This window comes from Mastigoproctus giganteus, chromosome 4 (assembly GCF_048544385.1).
Source record: "Mastigoproctus giganteus isolate SK-2022 chromosome 4, ASM4854438v1, whole genome shotgun sequence".
NCBI classification, from domain to species: Eukaryota; Metazoa; Arthropoda; class Arachnida; order Uropygi; family Thelyphonidae; genus Mastigoproctus; species Mastigoproctus giganteus.
The window spans coordinates 46,036,298-46,060,212 of record NC_143578.1 but is presented as its reverse complement, the minus strand read 5'-3'; the positions used below and the strand labels follow the sequence as shown (position 1 = coordinate 46,060,212).

At 38.2% G+C, this 23,915-nt stretch overlaps 1 protein-coding gene across 3 annotated transcripts in view; it reads left to right on the top strand.

Moving 5' to 3' along the window:
* The window catches only part of LOC150086692 (ATP-dependent chromatin remodeler CHD5-like), a 683,856-nt gene that overhangs the window by 304,171 nt on the left and 355,770 nt on the right, over positions 1 to 23,915 (top strand). For all 3 annotated transcript variants that reach the window (XM_090372691.1, XM_090372693.1, XM_090372692.1), the window contains one exon: positions 7,740 to 7,878. In XM_090372691.1, the coding sequence (XP_090228817.1) occupies positions 7,740 to 7,878 (139 nt within the window). The remainder of the gene's footprint in view (positions 1 to 7,739; positions 7,879 to 23,915) is intronic.

Below are 23,915 nucleotides of genomic sequence, written 5' to 3'. Positions count from 1 at the left end.
TTCTCTCAGATATGCCAGACAAGCTGTACTTGCTACCTGGGAGTCTAAAACGCTGATGGAACTGATATTTGGGTGACACTCAAGTCAAGTGGACCCAATTTCGGCGAAGTCTGGACAGTCTGTGGAAGCCAAATCCTCTGCTTGCACCTTCATGATGGCAGGACTGTTAGTAATCCTGGGTATAACCTCCATGCACAAGTACATGGTGGGTGACCACCCAGGTGTGAACCAACGTAAGCAGGGGTCGTGGTGTGGCGCCCACACCACATGGAGAAATGCCGCCCCTCTATGTTACCAGGCAGTACTAGGTGGTAGATGACTCTCATCAACCAGAGCAATACCACCACTTTGCTAATTGGAGGCTTGAAGTGGTGGAACCCATGTTTAGTCTCTAGAGCTAAGTTCCGGTCAACCCTTCCCTATCTCTTCCATCATGCAATATGATTGATGCCTTTTGAGGTTATGATGAACATCTTGGCGAGATCCAATATTCCTTACCTTTCGAGGGTACAGCTCTAAAACGGTGTTCGCAGGCCGGCCGCTAGTTAGTACACCGGACCGAACCTATTGGTAACTCTCTAGGAGGCTTCCGGATCAGCTAGCGTATAATCTTGCTACCTCTACTCTGCCAGATAGTGACTGGAGGGAGTCCGAGTAGTGTGTATATGGGGAGCATTGTCGAGGCCACATTATGTCAAGGATCTGGGTATATTCTTTGATATATATGCCATATCAAAAAATTTCATTACTTCATACAGCATGACCCACCCACTTTTTCTTACTATTGAATACTTGTCAAACTAATAGAGCAAGCTTATCTACGAAAAGATCTAAACCTCCCAAGCACTTCCTAATTCATTTCACAAATATATGTGGTCGCAATTCTAATCTCAACAATGTCCATTTCCACTTGCAGTCTGCCAAACCTCATGTACCTTTTCTGACAGAATCTCAGTTATTGGTTGATTTAACTACTGCTCATCTCAGATGCCCAAATTATTTGCTGTATGATTCCTTTCGCCTCAAAGGTGGTACTTGTGCATATGTCCGTTCTGATATTCCCTGTCAGAGACTTGGCAATTTGGAATCTCCTCTCTTTGATCTTCTCTGGCTTAAAATCTCTCTACCTCATTGTGTCAAATTCATCTGTTGTCTCTACCGTTCTCGCAACTCGGCTAATCACTTGGAGCTCTTTGACTTCCTCTCTTTGCAACTTGACTTTCTCCAGTCCAACTTTCCTAACAGTGAGTTAATTTTCCTTGGTGATTTTAATGTTCACAACTCCAGTTGGCTTCCGTTTTCTAGTCACACCAACCCAGCTGGTCGTGATGCTGAGGCTTTTGAAATTACTAATGACCTAGCACAGATTGTTCATTTACCTACAAGAATACGGGACAATCCTAATCATACAGCCAATACACTTGATCTTTTTCTCACAAACAACCCTTCTAAGTACGCGGTCGAAGTGAGAGGTTCTTTAGGCACTTCAGATCACAACTTGGTGATTGTCTCTTCTCCAATAGAACCTTTATCTCATGGCTATTCCGAACCTCGTGTTGTTTGGCATTACAAGAATGCAAAATGGGATGACCTGCGAGACTTCTTTTCCTTGGTCGGATTACTGTTTCAAAACTTCTAATGTCAATGTTTGCTCAGATCGTGTCAGAGAAATTATTCTTGCAGGAATGGAATCCTTTATCCCACACTATACCTTTAAAATCTTGTCCTTTATCTAAACCTTGTTTTCCAATAAATGTGCTAAGACTCTTCAAGAGAAGAATGTTGCATATCATATTTGGCTTGTTTCTAATTCTTCAGTTTCATTTTCTGCATACACCAAAGCTCGCAACAATTGTAAAGCAGTTATTAATCAATCAGAACTAGAGTTTGAACAGGCTAAGAGTAGAAAACTTTCTTCTTGCCCTAATGGTAGCCGAGCATCCTGGTCTCTTGCCAAAGCTATTGGCTGCAACTTTTGCCCATCTCTGCTCCCACCTCTGGCCAAACCAGATGGTTCTGTTGTCACTTCAACCAAGGATAAAGCTGACCTGCTAGCATCCCATTTTTCTTCCAGCTCATGTATTAATGATCTTGGTAAAACAATTCCCACCATTCCCAACACGCTCCACTATGATGGTCTGAGACAGTATTTAAATTCTATACAGTGGGACCAACTGATGATGTTACCAACATCAAATTCAAAATGGGAAGCATTATAGGAACTAATCTTGGAAGCTACCAGGCTTTACATACCAACCAAGAAATATTGTTCAAGGTTCAGGCCTAAATGGTTGTCAGATGAACTAATGAGACATATGGCAGAGAAGAAAAATGCATGGGATACATACAAATTAATGGGTGACATGGAAGCCTATGATAGTTATAAGTTGGTCTGTAACCAAGTCCCAAAGGAGATTAGGCAGGCAAAGGCAGATTATGAGAAATCCTTGGCAAAGGATGCAAAGAAAAACAGAAAAGAGTTCTTTACCTATTTAAACTCAAGAAGGAAAGGGATGAATCAGATTGGTTCACTGGATGTTGATGGTTCAACAGTTGAGGATCCTGCTCAGGTGGCTAACCCTCTAAACAAGTATTTTGCATCTACATTCACATGAGGAGTTATTCAGGAAGGGGAATGTCGTAGGTGAAATAAACATTGGCAGTGAGCTAAATGATTTTCTAATAACTGAGAGGAAAGTGGAGGAGAAATTGTTGAGGATAAACATAAAAAAGGCACCCGGGGTGGATGGGATCTATCCAATTATATTAAAGGAGGCAGCAAAGGAAGTAAGCAAACCCCTAGCCATAATTATGAGAGCTTCTTTGGACTCAGGGGAGGCCCATAGACTGGAGATGTGCAAATGTAACCCCAATTCACAAAGGAGGATAAAAGGCTGACACAAGTAATTATAGACCTGTTAGTTTAACTTCGGTTCCAGGAAAATTAATGGGGGAACTGGTTAAAGAAGCACTGCAGGATCATCTAGGCAAGAATTCAGTTATAGCTCAGACACACCATGGTTTTGTTAAGGGCAGGTCTTGTCTGACCAATTTGATTGGATACTATGATGTAGTCACAAAAGAACTGGATGCAGGGAATAACTTTGATATTATATATTTGGATCTTAGAAAGGCTTTTGATACTGTTGCGCATGGAAGACTGCTGCACAAATTGGAGCAGTGTGGCATTGGAGGCAAATTGCTGCTATGGATAAAGGGATGGTTGAGTGGCAGAAGGCAGAGAGTGGTAATCAATGGACACTGCTCAACGTGGACTAATGTTATTAGTGGAGATCCTCAGGGTTCAGTGTTGGGTCCATTGTTGTTTTCTGTATTTATAAATGATATTGATGATGGTATATCAAGCTTAATGTCCAAGTTTGCAGACGATACAAAGGTTGGCAGGGTTGTTAAGGACACTACTGATGCTATGCTGCTGCAACAGGATCTGGAAAGGTTGAGCAGATGGGCTGAGAGGTGGCAAATTAAGTTTAACATTGACAAATGTAAAGTACTACATACGGGAAACAGTAACCTCCAGATCAACGTATCAAATCTGTGGTACTACGCTAACAGTGGTAGAGAATGAAAAGGACCTGGGGGTAATTGTGCAGGCAGATATGAAGTTCTCTGAGCAGTGCAGACGAGTTGCAAGAGTAGCTCATGGTGTCTTGTCAATGATATACAGGAATTTTTCTAGCAGGGATAGGGATGTGATTATTCCCTTGTATAAGGCATTGGTCAGGCCACACCTTGAGTACTGTATACAGGTCTGGAGGCCTCATTTCAAGAAGGATGTAGAGCTGCTGGAATGAGTACAGAGAAGGGCAACAAGATTAGTGAATGGAACAAAGGGTTGCTCTCACGAAGAAAGGCTTAAGTTTTGCAAATTACAGAGTCTTGAGACTAGACTTCGGCGAGGTGATCTGATAGAGGTGTATAAGGCTTTGAATGGCTTGAGCATGCTCAATATCGATGGGATTCTTCCTCTTGCTCAGAATAATCACCTGAGAGGGCATAAATTCAAATTGAGGAAGGACGGATGTCGGATAGATGTGTGGAAATTTGCCTTTTGCCAGCGGGCAGTTGGTTTGTGGAATAGACTTCCATCACTTGTTGTTGAAGTTGATAGCCTAAACAAATTTAAGGCTCAGCTGGACAGGTATTTCGAACGAACAGAGGGGTGAAATGGGAGTAGTGGTTGTGTTTTTTTTTTTTTTTTTTTGGCTGATGCTGAATAAGCTTGCTTTCTTGCATCATATGCCTCTACTAATGCTAATACTAAGAAAGCTCCAAGTCCCGATGGTATTTCTCCATTTGTTCTCAAAACCTGTGTTCCTGAACTTACTCCTATTCTTTTCCACCTTTTTTCACTTTTTTATTCAAAAGGTGTTTTTCCTTCTGCTTGGAAATTTGCTCATGTCCAGCCAGTTCCTAAAAAGGGTGACAAAACTCTCCCATCCAATTATCGTCCCATTGCAATTACTTCTACTCTTTCTAAAGTAATGGAGAAATCAATTAACCGCCAACTTTAACTACCTAGAAACCTTCTGTCTGATCAACGATCGCCAGTACGGATTCCGTCAATGTCGATCCACTGGTGATATTGTGGCTTATGTTACCCGTTTATGGACTACTTCAATGGAAAGGTTCGGTGAAACACAAGTAGTTGCTCTTGACATCTGAAAGGCTTTCAGTCGTGTTTGGCATAAAGGTCTTCTAAACAAGCTACCATCTTATGGTTTGCCAACTGTTTTTAGTAATTGGTTATCCAGTTTTCTCTCTGATTGCTCACTGAGGGTGATGGTACATGGCTCTCTGTCTTCTAACTTCTCCACTAATGCCGGTGTTCCCCAAGGTTCAGTTCTTTCCCCACTCTTTTCCTCTTGTATATTAATGACATTCTTCCATTGACGGGAAATCCTATCCATAGTTTTGCCGATGATAGCACATTGCATTCCACTTTCCATTTTGGGAAACCTTGTCCTGCTCAATCAGCTTCAACTTCTTGAAAATCTGCTACCAGTTCCTTAAATGCCAATCTATAGATAATTCTCCAGTGGGGCGAAGATAACTTAGTTGATTTCAACCCTTCTAAAACTCAGTCTTGTCTTATATCTCACAAAAACGATTCTTCTGCTCCTATGCTTATCTTTAGTGACACTCCGATTTCTAGCAAAATGATATATCTCTTTTGAGGATTACCCTGACTTCTAAGCTCTCTTGGCACAAGCACATTACAAATATTGCTTCCTCTGCATCTAAAAAACTTGGTTTTCTCTTTCGCTCTCGGTGTTACTTTTCTTACAAACAGCTGCTCACTCTGTATAAATCGCAAATCTGCCCTGCAATGGAATATTGTTCCCAAAACCTCTCTCGGGCTTCTCGATCCCATTCAGAAGAGGGCATTTAGGTTAATTTATGATTCATCTTTAACAAAGTCTCTCCACTCGCTGTCTCATAGATGTGCTGTTTCTGCTACATGCCTGTTCTACAGATACTTCCACGGCCACTGTTCTTCTGAATTGGCTTCTATAATTCCCGCTCTCTCTTTCAAAACAGTCCGAACACATGCCGCCACCAGCCAACATCCATTTACTGTCCAACTCCAAACTCACAGAACCACTTTTCATCTTCCTCGTTCATTCATTCAACTGCCGTTTTCTGGAACAACCTTCCTTTATACATACAAAGGGTACTAGGAAAGTTTTGCAATATGACGCAACAATGAATCACAGGAAGCTGCTTGTTGCTGCATGTTGAGACATGTTCATACGTGCATAGTAGCCGCCGCGCCAAGTCGATGGGCTCAGTTATTCATTAGTAGTGAGAGTGTAAAGTGCTTGCGATGGCATCGTGGTCACGAAATGAGATAAGGACAGTTTTGCGGTATAATTTCGTGCGTGGTTTAACCATAGACCAGTGCTTAGAAGAAATGACTCTTGCACTAGATGATGATTGTCCACATCGTACAACGATATTCAGGTGGTATAGAGAATTCCAAAGGGGAAATTTCACTCTGGAGGATTCTGAGAGGCCAGGAAGGCCACGAACGTCAGTTACGGAGGAAAACGTTACTGCTGTGAGGAAAATGCTTGACGAAAACAGGCGAGTGACCTACCAACAGATAGAGGATACTTTGGGCCTAAATGCACCAGCAATTCGTTCGATTCTGCAAGATCATTTGCACGTGAAGAAACTTTGTTCTCTCTGGGTGCCGCATCAACTGACTGAAGAGCAGATGACACGACGTGTGACTTGGTGCCGGGAGATGTTAAAAAAGTTTGATAAGGGACAATCTCGGTATGTGAACAACATCGTGACAGGTGACGAGACTTGGCTGTACTATTACGATCTGCCGACCAAGGCTCAAAACAAAGTTTGGGTCTTTGATGATGACGACACACCCGTAATTGTCAGAAAATCCCGATCTGTAAAGAAGAAAATGATAGCTGTATTTTTCAAATCGAGTGGAATTGTGGAACGTGTCGTTTTGGACACGCAGAAGACAGTCACAGCTAAGTGGTATACTGAACAATGCCTGCCTAAAGTCATTGGATGTATGAAGAACCTGCGGCCAAAGTCAAGAATGGACACCTGGTACCTCCATCATGATAATGCTCCAGCTCACAGCGCCAAAGCCTGCACCGAATATTTGACCACGACAGGACTGAAACTTCTCGAGCACCCTCCCTACCGACCAGACCTTGCTCCCTGCGACTTTGCACTGTTCCCGCATGTGAAAATGAAGCTAAAAGGGAGGCTGTTTTCCAGTGATGAGGACCTTCTACGGGCCTGGGACAACGAGTGTGCTTTACTCCCTAGTGAAACTTGGCAGAACTGGTTTAAAGATTGGTTTCGGAGGATGGAGAGGTGTACTGAATGTAGAGGAAATTACTTTGAAAAAATTAAATAAACAAAACTGTATTGCAAAACTTTCCTAGTACCCTTTGTATTTCCTGAAAATTACAGTCTACAAGTCCATTGTCAACAAATATCTTCTTTCGTCTTCTCAACCTCCAACCCAAGCACGGTACTAAGTACTTGGTTCTAATACCTCTCGTGTTTGGGGTTTACATTAAAAAAAAAAAAAAAAAAAAAAGACATATCCATTTGTGTAATCTCTATACCAGTTTTGCCAAGTAAACTTTAGGTAATTTGGAATAATAAGAGGAATTTTTTTTTTTTTTTTTTAATATATGTACTTAATTTTAAATAAACAGGTTGGTTTACGTATATGACAGCAAACCGTGATAGGAGATTTAAAGCCCTATGGGTATGCATCAGATTAAAATATCATTGTACCTCACCTCTATATCCTGTGGTGGTCAGTCTTAGAATGTTCAATTTTCCCGCCTTCTTTAGGTTTTATGTTTGTAGTACTATTTATTGCGCAGACGTACTAGGTTTTATCTGTGATGTGATAGTTTACCTTGCCATAGGTAAAATCTAATGCTCTGCATTCCTGAGAGTGGACTGGATTTTAAATTATAAATTAAAGTTTGGGAAGAATTGTATATTTTTGCTTGTTTTATTGTCGGAAGCAGATACAATATGTTGATATCAATTTTTATATTTATGTTTAATGCATTAAATTAAGCTAAAAATGAGAAATAATGGAAATAAATGGAAATAAATTTACATGATTTACATTACATAAATAAATTTGCATTATTCTAAAATGGCCAATGCCAAGAAAAGTATAAAACATGCATTAATGTTTTCAAATATTTTATTAGGAATGCAGCTGAAGCTGCAGTGGGAAAGAAGGCATCTAGCAAAAGTAAATCTAGCAAAGGCAAGAAAAATAAGGATAAAGATTTAAAAGATGAAGATGGTAAAAGAATGACTCCTCCACCAGAAAAACCCATCATTGATGTGAGTTATATTTTCAGGGTATTTTAATTTTTTGCATATTTTGTCATTGTATTCTTTATTAGTCATTATATTCTGGAAGCAAAGTACTGTTTATATTATATAGTGAATTTTATTTTAGGTTATTCTGTTCTTTTTTTTTATATTAACATTTTTTTGTTCATCTCTGTTTTGCATTTGAGGTCATGTTTTCACAAAAGCTGCTTATCCAGTTCTGAAGCTCTGTATACAATTTTTTTACTACAATTTCCCTTTTCACAGGCAGCTACATGGTTATTTCACTTGCATTGAATTATAAATTCTTGCATTTTCTAGTGAAGTGGCCTCACTGCTTTTAGAACAGTGCATTTTATTGGATAAGCTATAATTTTTTTTTTTTTTTTTTTTGTCTCGGGCCTGCCTTATGGCATGCTGACAGGTGAGAGTAGATTTAAAAATAGGTGGACTGTCAATGTTCTTCCATTGCTATTGTTACAAGCAATTACTAACAGCTACAGATGGTCTGCAACGCATCTTTGAAATGTTATTTTAAAAATATGAGATGCCTTTCTTTTTCACATTCATGTGTATGCAATGCTTAACCTTTAGTATCATTGAAGTATTTTGTTAATATACATTGCAAGTTTCACAATAGGATAAATTTTATATTTGTATTCATTGTAAACATGGAGGAAGTAGCGACCAGCCAATGTGTATAATATACATTAATCACCAACATGATTATTATTTATATAGCGCATTAGCATCTAAGGCCATATTGCACTGTGTACATTATGTTTGTATAAGTGTATGTATACAGTTCACTATGAATGCACAATGTGACAGATAATCATTCCCTAGTTGATATATATGCAGTCTTCATTGTATCTTCTTTCATCATTATGTTCTGTATTGATTTATATTTTACTAATTGCTATGGCAGCCAAAGCAGAAGTTTCTGTTATTGTTCACAAAGAATTTTGATAAAGTTTTTTGTTAAGCTGGGGGAAAACTGATCAACTGACATATGAGATTATTCAAGAAGCCTATAGAACCAGTGCTTTCCAAAGATTGTTGGTGGAAATATTTTAAAAGTAATGAAGTTGCAGTGAAGGATCGGCAAAGATGTATCTTATTGAGCACTGCTGTAACAATTTCAAGTGCAGAAAACAAGACATTTGCAAGAATTAGCAGTAAAGCTGAGTGTTTCCTTTAAACAGCATTACAGTGCTGTAATTGTCTCATTAAACCTGTCCTGCATTCACACAAGATGGATTCTGCATGACTTAACAGGAGCATAAACAAAAGGGAGTTGAAATTTGTCAGTGATTTGGGACACAGATGGAACAAAACTTTAATTTTTTTATCCTTGTCATGTCCAGTGAATCATGGATTTGGCATTATGATTCAAAGACTATCCAAACGACACAGCACATGGAGGCATACAGACTTCCACCAAAAAATTCCATACTGCTCAATTTGTCAATGATGTTAACTCTTGTTTTTTGATAACAAAGGAATAATTTTATTGCACTTTGTCCCAGAAAATCACACTGTAAGTGGTTCTTATTATGTTGACACTTTGCAAATACTCAATATACTCAACTGCATTTGAATATAGTTGTTCCGAAAAAAAAAAACCCATAAATAATAAAAAAACCCATCTGAATTGAAATAATACAAGATCTCATATTACTGAAGTAGTGTAAGACACCTATTGAGCATTGGAAGCACATCTTTATAATATGCACCGTACAATCCAGACTTCCCTTCCTGTGATTTTTGGGCTTGTGACCAAACTTGGAAAGACAATTTTGGGGGTTAAAATTCACAAGCAGTTTGGAAGTAAAGATGTCTTGCTTGCTGTACTAAAAATGTTATCTGGAAATGGTCTGCAGCACATCCTTGAAACGTTATTTTAAGAATGTGAGATGCCTTTCTTTTTCACATGCAAGTGATTGCAATGCTTAACCTTTGGCATGTCATTGAATTATTTTGGTGCATTAAGTTAATATATATTGCATATTGTAAACATGGAAGAAGCAGTGACCAGCTGATGTGTATAATATATATTAATCACCAACATCATTGTACAAATCTGTTATACCTAGTTGTTATTATTATTTATATAGTGCATTAGCATCTAAGGCCATATTTCACTGTGTACATTATGTGTGTATACAGTTCATTATGAGAGCCCAAATCAGTGATTTGGACTATTAGCCTTCCATATTGTATTAATATATACACAGACGAGCCAAAACATTATGACCAGTGAGTCATTATGCAAACCGAAGCAGCCGCAGGTGAACTACGACGTGTGCGCGGGTCAGGACACAGTATAAAAAACACCTGATACTCAGCTCCGTCAATCAGTGTTACTCTTGTTCTTCAGATGGGAAAGGCAGCGGACTTAAGTGAGTTTGACAAAGGTCAAATTGTGATGGCCAGACGACTGGGTCAGAGCATATCCGAAACGGCACGGCTGGTAGGATGCTCACGGTCAGCCGTGGTTAGTACCTGTTGAAAATGATCTGAGGAGGGGACGACCACGGCTCATTGATGCTGGAGGTGAGTGAAGACTTTCCCGAATGGTACCTGGCAGCAGTGGCGCAACTCGCCGGTAATTGGAATGCCGGTGACAGGAGTAATGTGCCACAAAACACAGTACATTGAAAATGAGGCTGTGTAGCCGCAGACCACTCTGAGTGCCCATGCTAACTACGATTCACCGGTGACAGCACCTACAATGGGCACGCGAGCATCGAAACTGGACCTTCAGTGATTGGAAGAAGGTCGTCTGGTCCGATGAATCACGTTTCCTGTTGCACCATGTGGATGGCCAGGTACGTGTGCATTGTTTATCTGGGGAAAGTGATGGTGCCTGGATGCACCATGGGACAAAAATAAGCCAGTGGCGGCAGTGTCATGCTTTGGACGTTGTTCTGCTGGGATACCCTGGGTCTAGTCATCCATATGCTGGTCACATATACCACCTACGTAAACATCATTGCTGACCAGGTACACCCTTTCATGGCAACAGTCTTCTCCTCTGGCGGTGCCGTCTTTCAGCAGGATAATGTGCCATGCCACACCGCCTGGATTGTTCGAGACTGGTTCATGGAACATGAGGAAGACTTCCAGGCCCCAAATTCCTCAGACATCAATCCCATCGAGCATCTGTGGTTTGTGTTGGAACAGCAACTCTGATCTGCGGCATCAACCATGGACCTTATAGGAGTTAAAGGATCGGCTGGTTATGTGTTGGTACCAGATACCACAAGACACATTTAGAAATCTTGTAGTGTCCATGCCTCACTGGGTACGAGCTGTTTTGACTGCATGTGGAGGACCAACATCATATTAGGTAGGTGATCAATAATGTTTTGGCACATCTGTGTGTATGTATATATATTTAGTGAGGAATGTAAAGATGAGAGTAGCAATATACACAAAAGGAATAGATCTAATACGATAGAGGAAAATAAGTTTTTAAAAACAAAAAAGAAATAATACAACACTCCAGCCAGCACAAATCAGCTGTAGTTGAGAGGGGTATATAAATTATTTTGTAATAAAAGGGTTAAATTAGTCTAATAATGTAATTTATACGTAAACGTCATAACTGTACATCCTGTCTTTTCAAGAAGTCACAGAATGTGGCAGTGGGTTATGGAACCACTGTTTCCAGGACCAAAAAGTTGACACTCTTAAATTAGCATATCTCCTTTAAAATAGAGAAGACAGCTACATATCAGACTAGTAGCATAATAATTTTTTTCGGAAGTGGATTGGGGGGAAATATTTCAGAACTAAACTAAAATTGTTGGAGTTTCAGAAATTAAAATAATGAAAATCATGTTTCATTCAAGCTATCTTAATCTCAATGCAACAAATGTACTTTCTTTGAAAAATACATTATGCAAAAGTGGGGCACAAAATTTCTATATAGAAAAAAATTCATTTGGAACCTAACTGGGACTGCATAGAGAGTAATTTAATTATTCAAATCCTCACTCATGTATTTTATGTTTTGTGAACTGAATCAGCAAGCTTTTTATTTTGGCATGATGTTAGCAAAATACCTCCCCTGTTGACTGTCTGTTTAGTGAGTACCCAAAAATACTGGTTGAACTTCTTCCAGCAGATTCTTATGCAACTTTTTTAGAGGAGAGAGTTGGGTGGGAGCCTTATATTCCACTGTATTATCTCTAATTTGGAAGCAAAGTCTTGAAAAGAAAACCAAGTTACATCCTCCATCAGCAACAAATAAGCCAAAACAGTCTTGAGAGAAACTTTATATTCCCTATACTGGGTTAGGCAAAAGTAGATATACAGTTGCTTATTTATTTTTTCATAAGAATATGGTTGTTATATATGAACTGTTTAAGAGAGAAAAACCACACAGAAATGTTAATTCCTTAGGTGCCCAAAATGTTTGTGCTCATTGTTCACATGTTCCTGAAGTCTCTCTCTGCCACACTGCAACACACTTTGTCAAAGATGTGCATATGTATGCATCCACTTCCTGAAAGTTCGTATGCATCCACTTCTTGAAAGATGTTGGTAATGAAGCATTTGAGATTGTTGGTGGTACAATATTGCTGTTCATGCACCAGAAACCTTGTACAATTGTCCTTAATTGTCATTGATGACTCTCCAAAAGAAAAAGGCCATGGGTGTAGTTTGATTACCATAGTGTCTGATTGATTGATCCTTACCAACCTATCCATCTGTGAGGAAATTCTTGGTCTAGTAATGCATGCACCTCTTGAGAACGATGAGGCAGAATACCATCCTGTTTCAGGAACAGTTCTGTCGATTGAATTTCTGGTGCAGTTGTGGTATGATAGTATCCCTCAACTTGTTAAGATATGCTTCTCCTGTCACTGTGTTATCAAAGAACATAGGTCTGGTGATTCTAAAACATGCAATTCCACCCAAAACTGAAACACCTGATGGGTTTAGCTGTTCTTCTATCTTGATGTGGGACTTTTCTGATGACTAGTAAACATAGTTTCACCTGCTGACATGGCCTGTTAATTTAAAGTAAGTTTCTTCATGATCAGATAATCTTCTCAGGAGTTGTTGTTATTGTTGTTGTTGTTATTTGGTTTTAAGAGCATTAGCAACTAAGGCCATATTGCTCCGGGGATATGCAGTGGTCATTCCCTGACCTTTCCGCATCCTCCGTATTTGGTGGCTCACGGGCTCGAACCTCGGTCTAATCAAGAAGCATGCCCTACGCACTGCTGCTCCTGCTCACCTGGCTATGGAAGCGCCTCTTCTCAGGGAGTACACTGCCCTATCTCAACTCATTCAGTATGGTCTTGCAGAATTATAAGTATTGATCTTGATCATCCTATAACAAATTATGGCTAAGGTAAAGACATTTATTGTTGTTGGTGGTTTATTTGGAGCATTAGCAACTAAGGCCATATTGCTCCGGGATATGCGGTGGTCATTCACTGACCTTTCCGCATCCTCCGTATTTGGTGGTGACGGGCTTGAACCCCGGTTTAATCAAGGTGTGCTACGCACTGCTACTCCTTCCCACCTGGCTATGGAGGCGCCTGCTAAGGTAAGGTAAAGAAAGCCTGCATCAGAACGACGAGAAACGTTGAATAACTTATGCGGAAAATTAGTTTCCCAACACCGGAATCTAGCGCTGCTCACTCGGTAAACAGACGGTAGGTGATATCGGTCTGGAGCAGAAATTGAGAAGGATATATTGATTGACAGGTAGGCGTGGCAAACGATGAAATGATTGGTGGTGGGTGCGACAGATGACAAGCTACTGTGTAGTCATTGGTTGGCATTATGATGTGTATTTACCAGTAAAGAACGGTGCATAATAGTTTTGTAATGAATGGTGAACAGGTAATAGTAGCGATGAATCTTTTAAAGATGGAAGAAATTTGTAAGGAAAATAAAACGTTGCTTGATTTTTTGATGAAAACTAAATTGATAAGACCGAAATTGTACTGTTTTAAGTGCAATAATTATTTTCAACTAATTGAATCACGAACAGAGTCACATGGAAAATTGTGGTGTTGTAAAAAATGTTCTTCACGAGTTTCTTTATTGAAACATAGTTTTATGGAAAATACAAAACATTTGGTCAACGTGCACGCAGTAACTATGACAGCATTCCATCCGGAGATTTCAAAAGTGACAGAAATTAAGTTTTATAAGAAACTAAGAGATATTTGCAAATTGCAGTTGATAAAAAAACCCATTGAGTTGGGTGGATCGGGGAAAATTGTAGAAGCAGACGAAACTGTATTGGTAAAACCAAAACATCACAGAAGACGAAATTTAACTGCTAAGAAGAAATGGGTGTTTGGTGTGTTCGAAAGAGAATCTAAATTCGTCTTCATGAAATTGATGCATTATAGCCTTAGTTGCTGATGCGCCAATAAAACTAAACCATGAAATTGATAAAAAATCGGAAAGAAAAAACTCTTTTGCGCATTATTAGAAAAGTAGTGAAGAAAAATACTACCATCATAGCAGATGAATGGTGTCCATATAGCTGTATTACGGCCTTAGAAAAGTAGTGAAGAAAAATACTACCGTCATAACAGATGAATGGTGTCCATATAGCTGTATTACAGCCTTAGAAAAAAAGAATTACAAACATTTAATGGTGAAACACAAGGAACATTTTGTAGATCCACATACGAATAATATCAAAGCCCGGTGGAAGAAACTAAAAAGTGTAACTAAAAGAGTAAATGGCAGCTGTAAACATATGTTGATGGGTCACATCAACGAATATATGTGGCGTCAAATTTATGGGAAAAATCATGAAGATACTTTTCACAATATTGTTACTCCAATTGCGAATAGCTGTTCAGGTCCAACTGTATGATTTGTACTCGTGAATTTTTTTTCTGAGAAAGCTTCGTTCCGTTCATTTTTATGTTCTTCATTGTGTTTTTTTTTTTCTCATTATTAAAAGAAGATTTTTGGAGTTGATGAGTATTTTTACTGTATTATTGATTTAGGTTTGGTTACGAAAAAAGAAAAGGGTTTCTTTGTTTTTCGTTGTATTTCATAACCTGAGCTTAAATGGTAGGTTAGAAAATAAAAGAAAAGGTTTCCTTGTATTTCGCGACCTAAACTTAAACGTTAGGTTGGGATAATAAAAAAAAAAAGAAAGAAAGATTCTTTTTATATATATGTATACTGAATAGCTATTAAGGTGCTGATTGACGTTATGATACATGTGTATCCACACAAGTGTCTTTAAAAATAAAAGTACAGTAATAAAAAAATTTATATTTTGTTAATAAACAATTTATGTGCTAGTCCACCCATGATTCTAAAGAAAAAAGGTTAGGTTACCCCCTCCATTTTGGGAGGAGTTCAAGCTCCCATGGGATTCAAGTGGAGGTAACCTGACCTTTTTTCACCATTAGGGCATGCTATTGAACAAGAAAATAAAAATATAGTCATAAAAAAATTATTTTTTTATGAATAGAAATAGATACATTAAGAAATACGTTCATAAAAATTTTTTTATTTTTTTATGTATGTATTTCTAAATATGACTGATTCTAAAGAAAAAAGGTTAGGTTACCCCCTCCACTTCGGGAGGGGTTCAAGCTCCCATGGGATTCAAGTCGAGGTAACCTGACTTTTTTTCACTATTATGAAATATAATTGTGAAAAAAGGTTAGGGCATGTGCGATTAGGACAAGTTACCATTAGTGCTGCTAAAGTGATACTAATCCAATGTTATCATGTATGTTCGCGCACCAATCAGCACATCGTTTGCCACGCCTACCTGTCAATCAATATATCGTTCTCGACTTTGCTCCAGACCCATAGCACCTACCGTCTGTTTACCGAGCGAGCAGCACTAGAGTGCCGTATCGGGAAACTAATTTTCGCATAAGTTATCCGATGTTTCTTGTCGTTCTCGTGCAGGCTTTCTTTATCTTTGCCCCAATTATTTATCAGCATCGATTGATATGGCTTCAAATGTAAATGCTTCATCAACTGATGTGAAGTTCTGTGTGAAATTTTAGAAGCCCTCCTGGTTGGTTTATTTTCTTTGAACTTTTTAAGAATGTTTGAGCTACTAACATTTCATTTTCAGGGGTAGTAACAATTATTGGTCAACTACTCTGGTACAAGTTTAGTACTCAATGGACCCTGTCCACTCGAATTTGTCATGAAGCCTATAGATGGATAGCCTGTTTGCAGAATTGGTGTTGAAGATGTCATATCACTTTTTCCAGAAAAAATCCCGCTTTTCTTAATTTTTTTCTTTTGAATGCCTATGCTTCTTTTATAAAGTGATTGTGAAACCATTTTGAAATATGTATTGAATTGTATAATTAAATTCTCATTTAGAAAAAATTTCCATTTTGTATGAATACATCAACAATGCATTTTGAATTATGGAGAGTCCAAATTCTAAATTCTAAAGATACGATTAGCGAGATTTTACTGCATTTAACTAAAATATTTACAAAACCTACAAGTTAATTAATTTAAATACCTTTAATTAGAAAGGTTGTTATTAACACAAAGTTTGATATGAAAGATGACCTTCTCATAATTGACATTGACCTCTCATTTTTTTAAGTTATCACATTGAGCTGCCTCAATGTTGGATTGCAAATAAACAGTACTTTTCATAAAAGAAGTATATTGTAATGGTGTGTTACTACCCAAGTGACCATTTTAATGAATAGTTGAAATAACCATTGATGTTAGCTCATTGCACCAGCTTTATAAGATGAAATCAGTGCCATTATGAAAAAACTTGTTCATGTTTTCCAAATAAAACTTTGGTTTAATGATAACCTATTCTAGAAAATGGATGCAAACACATGTTTTTTTTTTTTTTTTTTTGTTAATTTATTACTTCAGTAAGCATAAAGCTTTTATAAATTATTTTGATGCTAATTTGCCTTACTGGTTTTTATACTCATTACTGCTTACAATATTCTCTAACCTAGATATCCTACAAATGATGCAACTACAGCTGTATACCATACATATGACAGTATATAGACCATGTGATAAACACACAACTTCAATTTCTTATGCACTGTGAAACCTTTTCTATATATATGGCATACTATAGTTGCAGATGCATACTGTAACTGTAGATGCTACAGAAGCACCTAAAAATTCCAAAATACACAAACAAACAAACTGATTGTATAATAGGCTTTCAATATCTTGAACATCAGTAAGTCAAATTTCTTGGCATCTTGAACTCTGACATTCTCCTTGTCAAAACCTCATTAGGAATGATGCTTTAAAATTCTTGTTAAGTTGATTGCATTTAATGTAGTTCTTGATTGGCTCCCATAAAACTAGATCAGCACAAAATATTTCTGGATCAAATCCAAAAATCCAAGTAAAAGTGGACAGTGGCATGTTTGTTACATTGGTTCACAAAACACTCATGTGCATGCGCGCGGTCTCTCTCTGTTATATTTTTCTGTCATGTGTGTCTTGGGGACACTTTCTCTCCTGCAACAGCACATTTCATAAAGCTGTGATTCAAAGGACAACCACTCCCTCATTCTCCTCCAAGCCACAGCACTGCCATTATATTAAGCCTTTTGCTTTGCTGCTCTAGTCCGAGGCATGGTTTTGGTTCAATTTCAATGTAATTAAAGATACGACACTAAACTTATATCCCAATGCAGTAATAACACTATGCACCGGTTATGCTCTGAATTTTACACTATTGAATATATATATAATGTGTTAATAACAAGTAGTTGTAGTGAATAGTAACGGCTTGAAAAGAATGATAATAAAAGAATTGGTATGGATTATGGACAAGGGGCACTGCCAGTAATAGCAGAAATACCCAATGTGACCATAAAGAAATATAGATAAGTAGATTAGAGTATAAATGGAAGAATGTTGACCACATCAGATGTATTAACAATGGAAAAAATAATAAATAGGTACCTGTAAAATAAAAATAAAATTAAATAAAAATACATATGGTACTTAATGCTATAGATCCAATGATTTGAACTTTGTCATCAAGAGTCAGCAGCCAAAACCAATGGAAATATAGCAAGAAGCAAGGCCTCTGTTTCTGATATGAAATATACGTAGCAAAAGATAAAAGAGTAGGCTGATGTATATTTCATAGTTGACCTGACAGAGACCAACAAGGAAAGGAATGGAAACTAGATCAAATCTAAAATAAAAATAAAAGTAAAAATTAAGATAAGATTAAATAAATTAAAATAGCAAGCCACCCAAGAGGAATTTAAACAAAAGTAATGTAAAAAGCATACAAGATGATATTGACAAAGGCAGACAACTTACGGCAGTGCCAAGCAGGTTCTGGTGAAATGGGCTTGAGGGGAGCAAACGTAAGCCAAGCTATATCGGTGTACCAAAGAAGTTAGCAAAATTAGTTCTCAGCATATTTTTAACACGTTAAAGTAACCCAGAGTGTGAGAAGGGGAGAAGGTGTAAATAAGTCCAAGTTACTCATGTAGTGTGTGTGTGGGGGGGGGGGGGTGTTGGCGATTAAACAAATGAAGCATAAATATCAAACTGACAAAGTAGGGAAAAAAAATGGCTCTAAACTTTGTTGGAGATAAAAAAAAGCTATATATGAAAAAGAGTTATATGAATTCCGTATCTCCTATGAAGTTTTAAGTTATATTTTTTTGTCTCCAACAAAGTCTAGATGCTTTTTTTCTCTACTTTGTCAGTTTGATATTTCTTCCATATACTGGGTTATTTATGCTTCTTTTGTTTAATTGCCAACCCCCCCCCCCCACTACATGGGTAACTTTGACCTATTTACACCTTCTCACACTCTGGATTACTTTAACATGTCATAAATTCACCGAGAACTAATTTTCTAACTTCTTTGGTTCACTGATCCAGCTTGACTAACGTTTGCTCCCCACAGCCTGTTTCACAGGCTCCTGCTTGGCACCACCGTAAGTTGTCTGCCTCTTGGGTGGCTTGCTATTTTATTTTATTTAATCTTATCTTAATTTTTACTTTTATTTTTATTTTTGACTTTAGATTTGATCTGGTTTTCATTCCTTTCCTTGTTTGTCTCTGTTGGGTTGGCTATGAAATATACACCAGCCTACTTTTTTACCTCTTGCTATGTATACTTCATATCAGAAACAGAGGCCTTGCTTCTTGCTAAATTTGTTTTGGCTGTTGAACCTAGATGACGAAATTAAAATCATTGGATCTATATTATTAAGTACAGTCAGTCTTCGTATAACACGTATTTACATTACACGAATTCGATCATACATGATTTATAAATAGGGGAACGATATCTTATATAACACGAACCAAATTCGCTTATGCATGATTCACCTTTGTGTTTACAAGAAATGGCAGTCGAACGCGAAATCACCCCAACTGAACGTAACACGATAGGAATGAAGAGGAGATTCTGAAAATGTATTTGTTTTTTATATCAGTGAAGGGGAAACACATTTCACCATAATAACGTAAAAAGCAACACAATTCCAGCTATCGGTATAATCGCAAATGCAATTAGATCGAGTTTACTACCAGTTTATAACAGATTCCACTAGCAGAAATGCAACTGGAAATTGTTTTTATTGTTTTATGGTAGTAACCCCTAGAAATATGCTTTAGTAAAATGTGAGGTGTTAATAGTAGTCTCTGCCTTTATGGTGTTGTTTATTCAGTTGCTACACACGTGCAGCTTTGTTTATGTGTAAGCTTGCCTCCTTGTTTTGTAATTGTGCTTTATTCCCTAAAAATGAGTAAAATACTTAAAAGGTGTGAAAAGGAAGCATCCTGGTGAAGACACTGCAGATTCACAGAGAAAAACAAAAGCAATATCGATAAACAGAGGCGGACTGGGTCAAAAATTCTTACCCGGGAAAATTTGTAGTGGCCTCATACTATGGTTTATGGCCACAATCATACTAGCCTCGGGCCCACTGGGGTTTCCCCGGTAAGGCTTATGGCCAGTCTACCTCTGTCGATAGAGAAAAAATATGAAATTGTGAAGTACTTTGAGCGAAATGAAAGACCACGTGATATTGCACGTGCTACAGACCTAAATGAGGCAACGCCAAGAATTACAAAGAATGCAGAGAAAATAAAAACAACTTTCATAGTAGGAACAACTCAAAGTGTAATTAAAATCCATTAGATTAAGACACAAAGAATTGGAAGAGATGGAATGGCTGTCATCTGTTTGCATAGAAAATCAAACAAAAAACAAGTTTGCTTACGATAGAAGCAAAAGCATTAGCAATATTTTATTACGCAATAGTCGTAATAAAATACTTAAAGTAATTAAAATGCTTTCATATTACGTATTTTATTACGTATAATAATAAATAATCGTAATAAAATACGTAAGTATTTTATTACGATTATTTATTGTGTTTGGTAATGTTTTGGTTACAAATGTGTGTTCAATCTTTGGTGTTCGGCACCTAACCCTATTTTTCCCATAGGGCCTGTTGTTTATATTACACGATTTTGCATTGCACGAGGGTTTCTAGGAACACAACTATCGTGCTATACGAGGACTGACTGTACCATATGTATTTTTATTTAATTTTATTTTAATTTACTTTTTATTTTACAGGTACCTACTTATTATTTTTTCCATTGTTAATACATCTGATGTGGTCAGCATTCTTCCATTTATACTCTAATCTGCATATATATATATATATATATAAATAAAATATAGAAAATATAGTTATATAGTTATGGCTATTATAGGGTTAAGTAGCTACCAGCTTATCCTATATGAAATAAATCTTACCTATTTTACTAATTGTACTTAAACTATACAAAAATATAAATATATATATATATTTTTATCCATTTATCGCATGAATTACCTTTTGACCGTGTTAAACAGGCAGATTATATCAGAAACTGATAGCCGGGTTAATTGTAGGTGACATATTGAAAGGGTTAGCCCTCGATAAAGTGTAGTACTTTATTGTTCAAGGTTTAGGCCTAAATGGATGTCAGATGAATTGATGAGGCATATTGGGATTGTTGTTTATTTGGAGCATTAGCAACTAAGGCCATATTGCTCTGGGATATGTGGTGGTCATTCCCTGACCTTTCCGCACCCTCTGTATTTGGTGGTGATGGGCTCGAACCCCGAGTCTAATCAAGAAGCATGTGCTACGCATGGCTGCTCCTTCCCACCTGGCTACAGAGGCGCCCGATGAGGCATATGGCAGAGAAGAAACATGCATGGTATACATACAAATTAACACATGACACAGAAGCCTATGATAGAATCAAGTTGATCTGTAACCAAGTTACAAAGGAGGTTAGGCAGGCGAAGGCAGATTACGAGAAATCTTTGGCAAGGGATGCAAAGAAAAACAGCAAAGAGTTCTTTACTTATGTAAACTCTAGAAGGAAGGGGATGAATCAGATTGATCCACTTGATATCGATGGGTCAACTGTTGATGATCCTGCTCAGGAGCTAACAAACTAAATGAATATTTTGCATCGACATTCACACATGAGGAGTTATTTAGCGAGCGGAAAGCCAGAGGTGTATTCAACTCTAGCAGTAAGCTAGAGAATCTTGTAATAACTGAAAGTAAAGTGGAGGAGAAATTGTTGAAGATAAACACAAGAAAGGCACCCGGGGTGGATGGGATCTATCCAGTTATATTAAAGGAGGCAGCAGAGGAAGTAAGCAAACCCTTAGCCATAATTATGAGAGCTTCGTTGGACTCAGGGAAGGTACCCACAGACTGGAGATGTGCAAATGTGACCCCAATTCACAAAGGAGGATCAAAGGCTGACACAAGCAATTATAGACCTGTGAGTTTAACTTCTGTTCCAGGAAAATTAATGGAGGCACTAGTTAAAGAAGCACTGCAGGATCATTTAGACAAGACTTCAGTTATAGCTCGGACACAGCATGGTTTTGTTAAGGGGGAGTCTTGCCTGACCAATTTGATTGGATATTATGATGCAGTCACAAAAGAACTGGATGCAGGGAATAGTTTTGATATTATATACTTGGATCTTAGAAAGGCTTTTGATACTGTTGCACATGGAAGACTGCTGCACAAATTGGAGCAGTGTGACAGTGGAGGCAAATTGCTGCTGGGGATAAAGGGGTGACTGAGGGGGAGAAGACAGAGAGTGGTAATCAATGGACACTGCTCATCGTGGACTAATGTTATTAGTGGAGTCCCTCGGGGCTCAGTGTTGGGTCCATTTTTGTTTTCTGTATTCATAAATGATATTGATGATGGTATATCAAGCTTAATGTCGAAGTTTGCGGACAATACAAAGGTAGGCAGGGTTGTCAAGGACACTACTGACACTATGCTGCTGCATCAGGATCTGGAAAGGTTGAGCAGATGGGCTGAGAGGTGGCAAATGAAGTTTAACATTGACAAATGTAAAGTACTACACGTGGGAAACAGCAACCCCAGAGCAACGTATCAACTCTGTGGTACTACACTGACAGTGGTAGAGAATGAAAGGGACCTGGGGGTGGTTGTGCAGGCAGATATGAAGTTCTCTGAGCAGTGAAGATGGGCTGCAAGAGTAACTCATGGTGTATTGTCAATGATATATAGGAATTTTTCTAGCTGGGATAAGGAGGTGATTATTCCCTTGTATAAGGCAATAGTCAGGCCACACCTAGAGTACTGTATACAGGTCTGGAGGCCTCATTTCAAGAAGGATGTAGAGCTGCTGGAACGAGTACAGAGAAGGGCAACAAGATTAGTGAATGGGACAGAGGGGTGCTCTTACGATGAAAGGCTTAAGTTTTGCAAATTACTGTGTCTGGAGACTAGGCACCAGCGAGGTGATCCGATAGAGGTGTATAAAGCATTGAATGGTTTGAGCATGCTCAATGCTGATGGGATTCTGCCTCTTGCTCAGAATAATCACCTGAGAGGGCATAAATTCAAATTGAGGAAAGACAGATGTAGGATAGACGTGCGGAAATTTGCCTTTAGCCAGCGAGTGGTTGGTTGGTGGAACAGACTTCCATCCCTTGTCATGGAAGTTGATAGCCTAAATAAGTTTGACTCAGCTGGACAGGTGTTTTGAATGAACAAAGGGGTGAAGTGGAAGTGTTTTTTTTTTTTTTTTTTTTTTTTTGGCTGATGATGCATAAGTTTGCTTTCTTGCATCAAATGCCTCTACTAATGCTAATGCTAGTATGCTAAGTAATTTAAATATAAACCAGTATAGGCCGAATGTAAATCGAATATAAATAAATCGTAAAAATAAATAAATATATATATATATACATATATATACAGGTAGCCCTCAATTTATGCTCGAGTTATATTCCTGGGGCAACAGGCACAAAGTAGTCGTAGTAATAGTGGAATGTGATGCAAGAAAGCAAACATATGAGCTTATGCAGCATCAGCCAAAAAAAAAAAAAAACATCAGAAGCATTTCCTCTAAATGTTCGTCCAGTTCCTCCTTAAATTTATTTAACCTATCAACTTCCACGACAGATGGAAGTTTGTTCCAGCTGGCTAAAGGCAAATTTCCACACATCTATTCTACATCTGTCTTTCCTCAATTTGAATTTATGCACCCTTAGGTTCGTAATCTGAACAAGTGGAAGAATCCCATCAGAATTCAGCATGCTCAACCCATTCAAGGCCTTATACACCTCAATCAGATCACCTCGCAGGTGCCTAGTCCTGAGCCACTGCAATTTGCAGAACTTAAGCCTCTCTTGGTAAGAGGATCTCTTCATTCCCCTCACCAATCTTTGTTGGCCTTCTCTGTACACGCTCTAGCAAATCTAAAATCTTCCTGAAATGAGGCCTCCAGACCTGTACACAGTACTCAAGGCATGGCCTGACCATTGCCTTATACAGGGGGACAATCACCTCCTTTTCCCTGCTAGCCAAATTTCTGTAGATCATTGACAAAATCCCATGGCCTGCTCTGGCAGGCTGTCTGCATTGCTCAGAAAACTTCATATCTGACTGTACAATTACCCCCGGGTCTTTTACATTTGCTACCACCTTTAGTGTAGTAACACACAGTGGGTACATTCCTCTGGGGTTACCCATATTAAA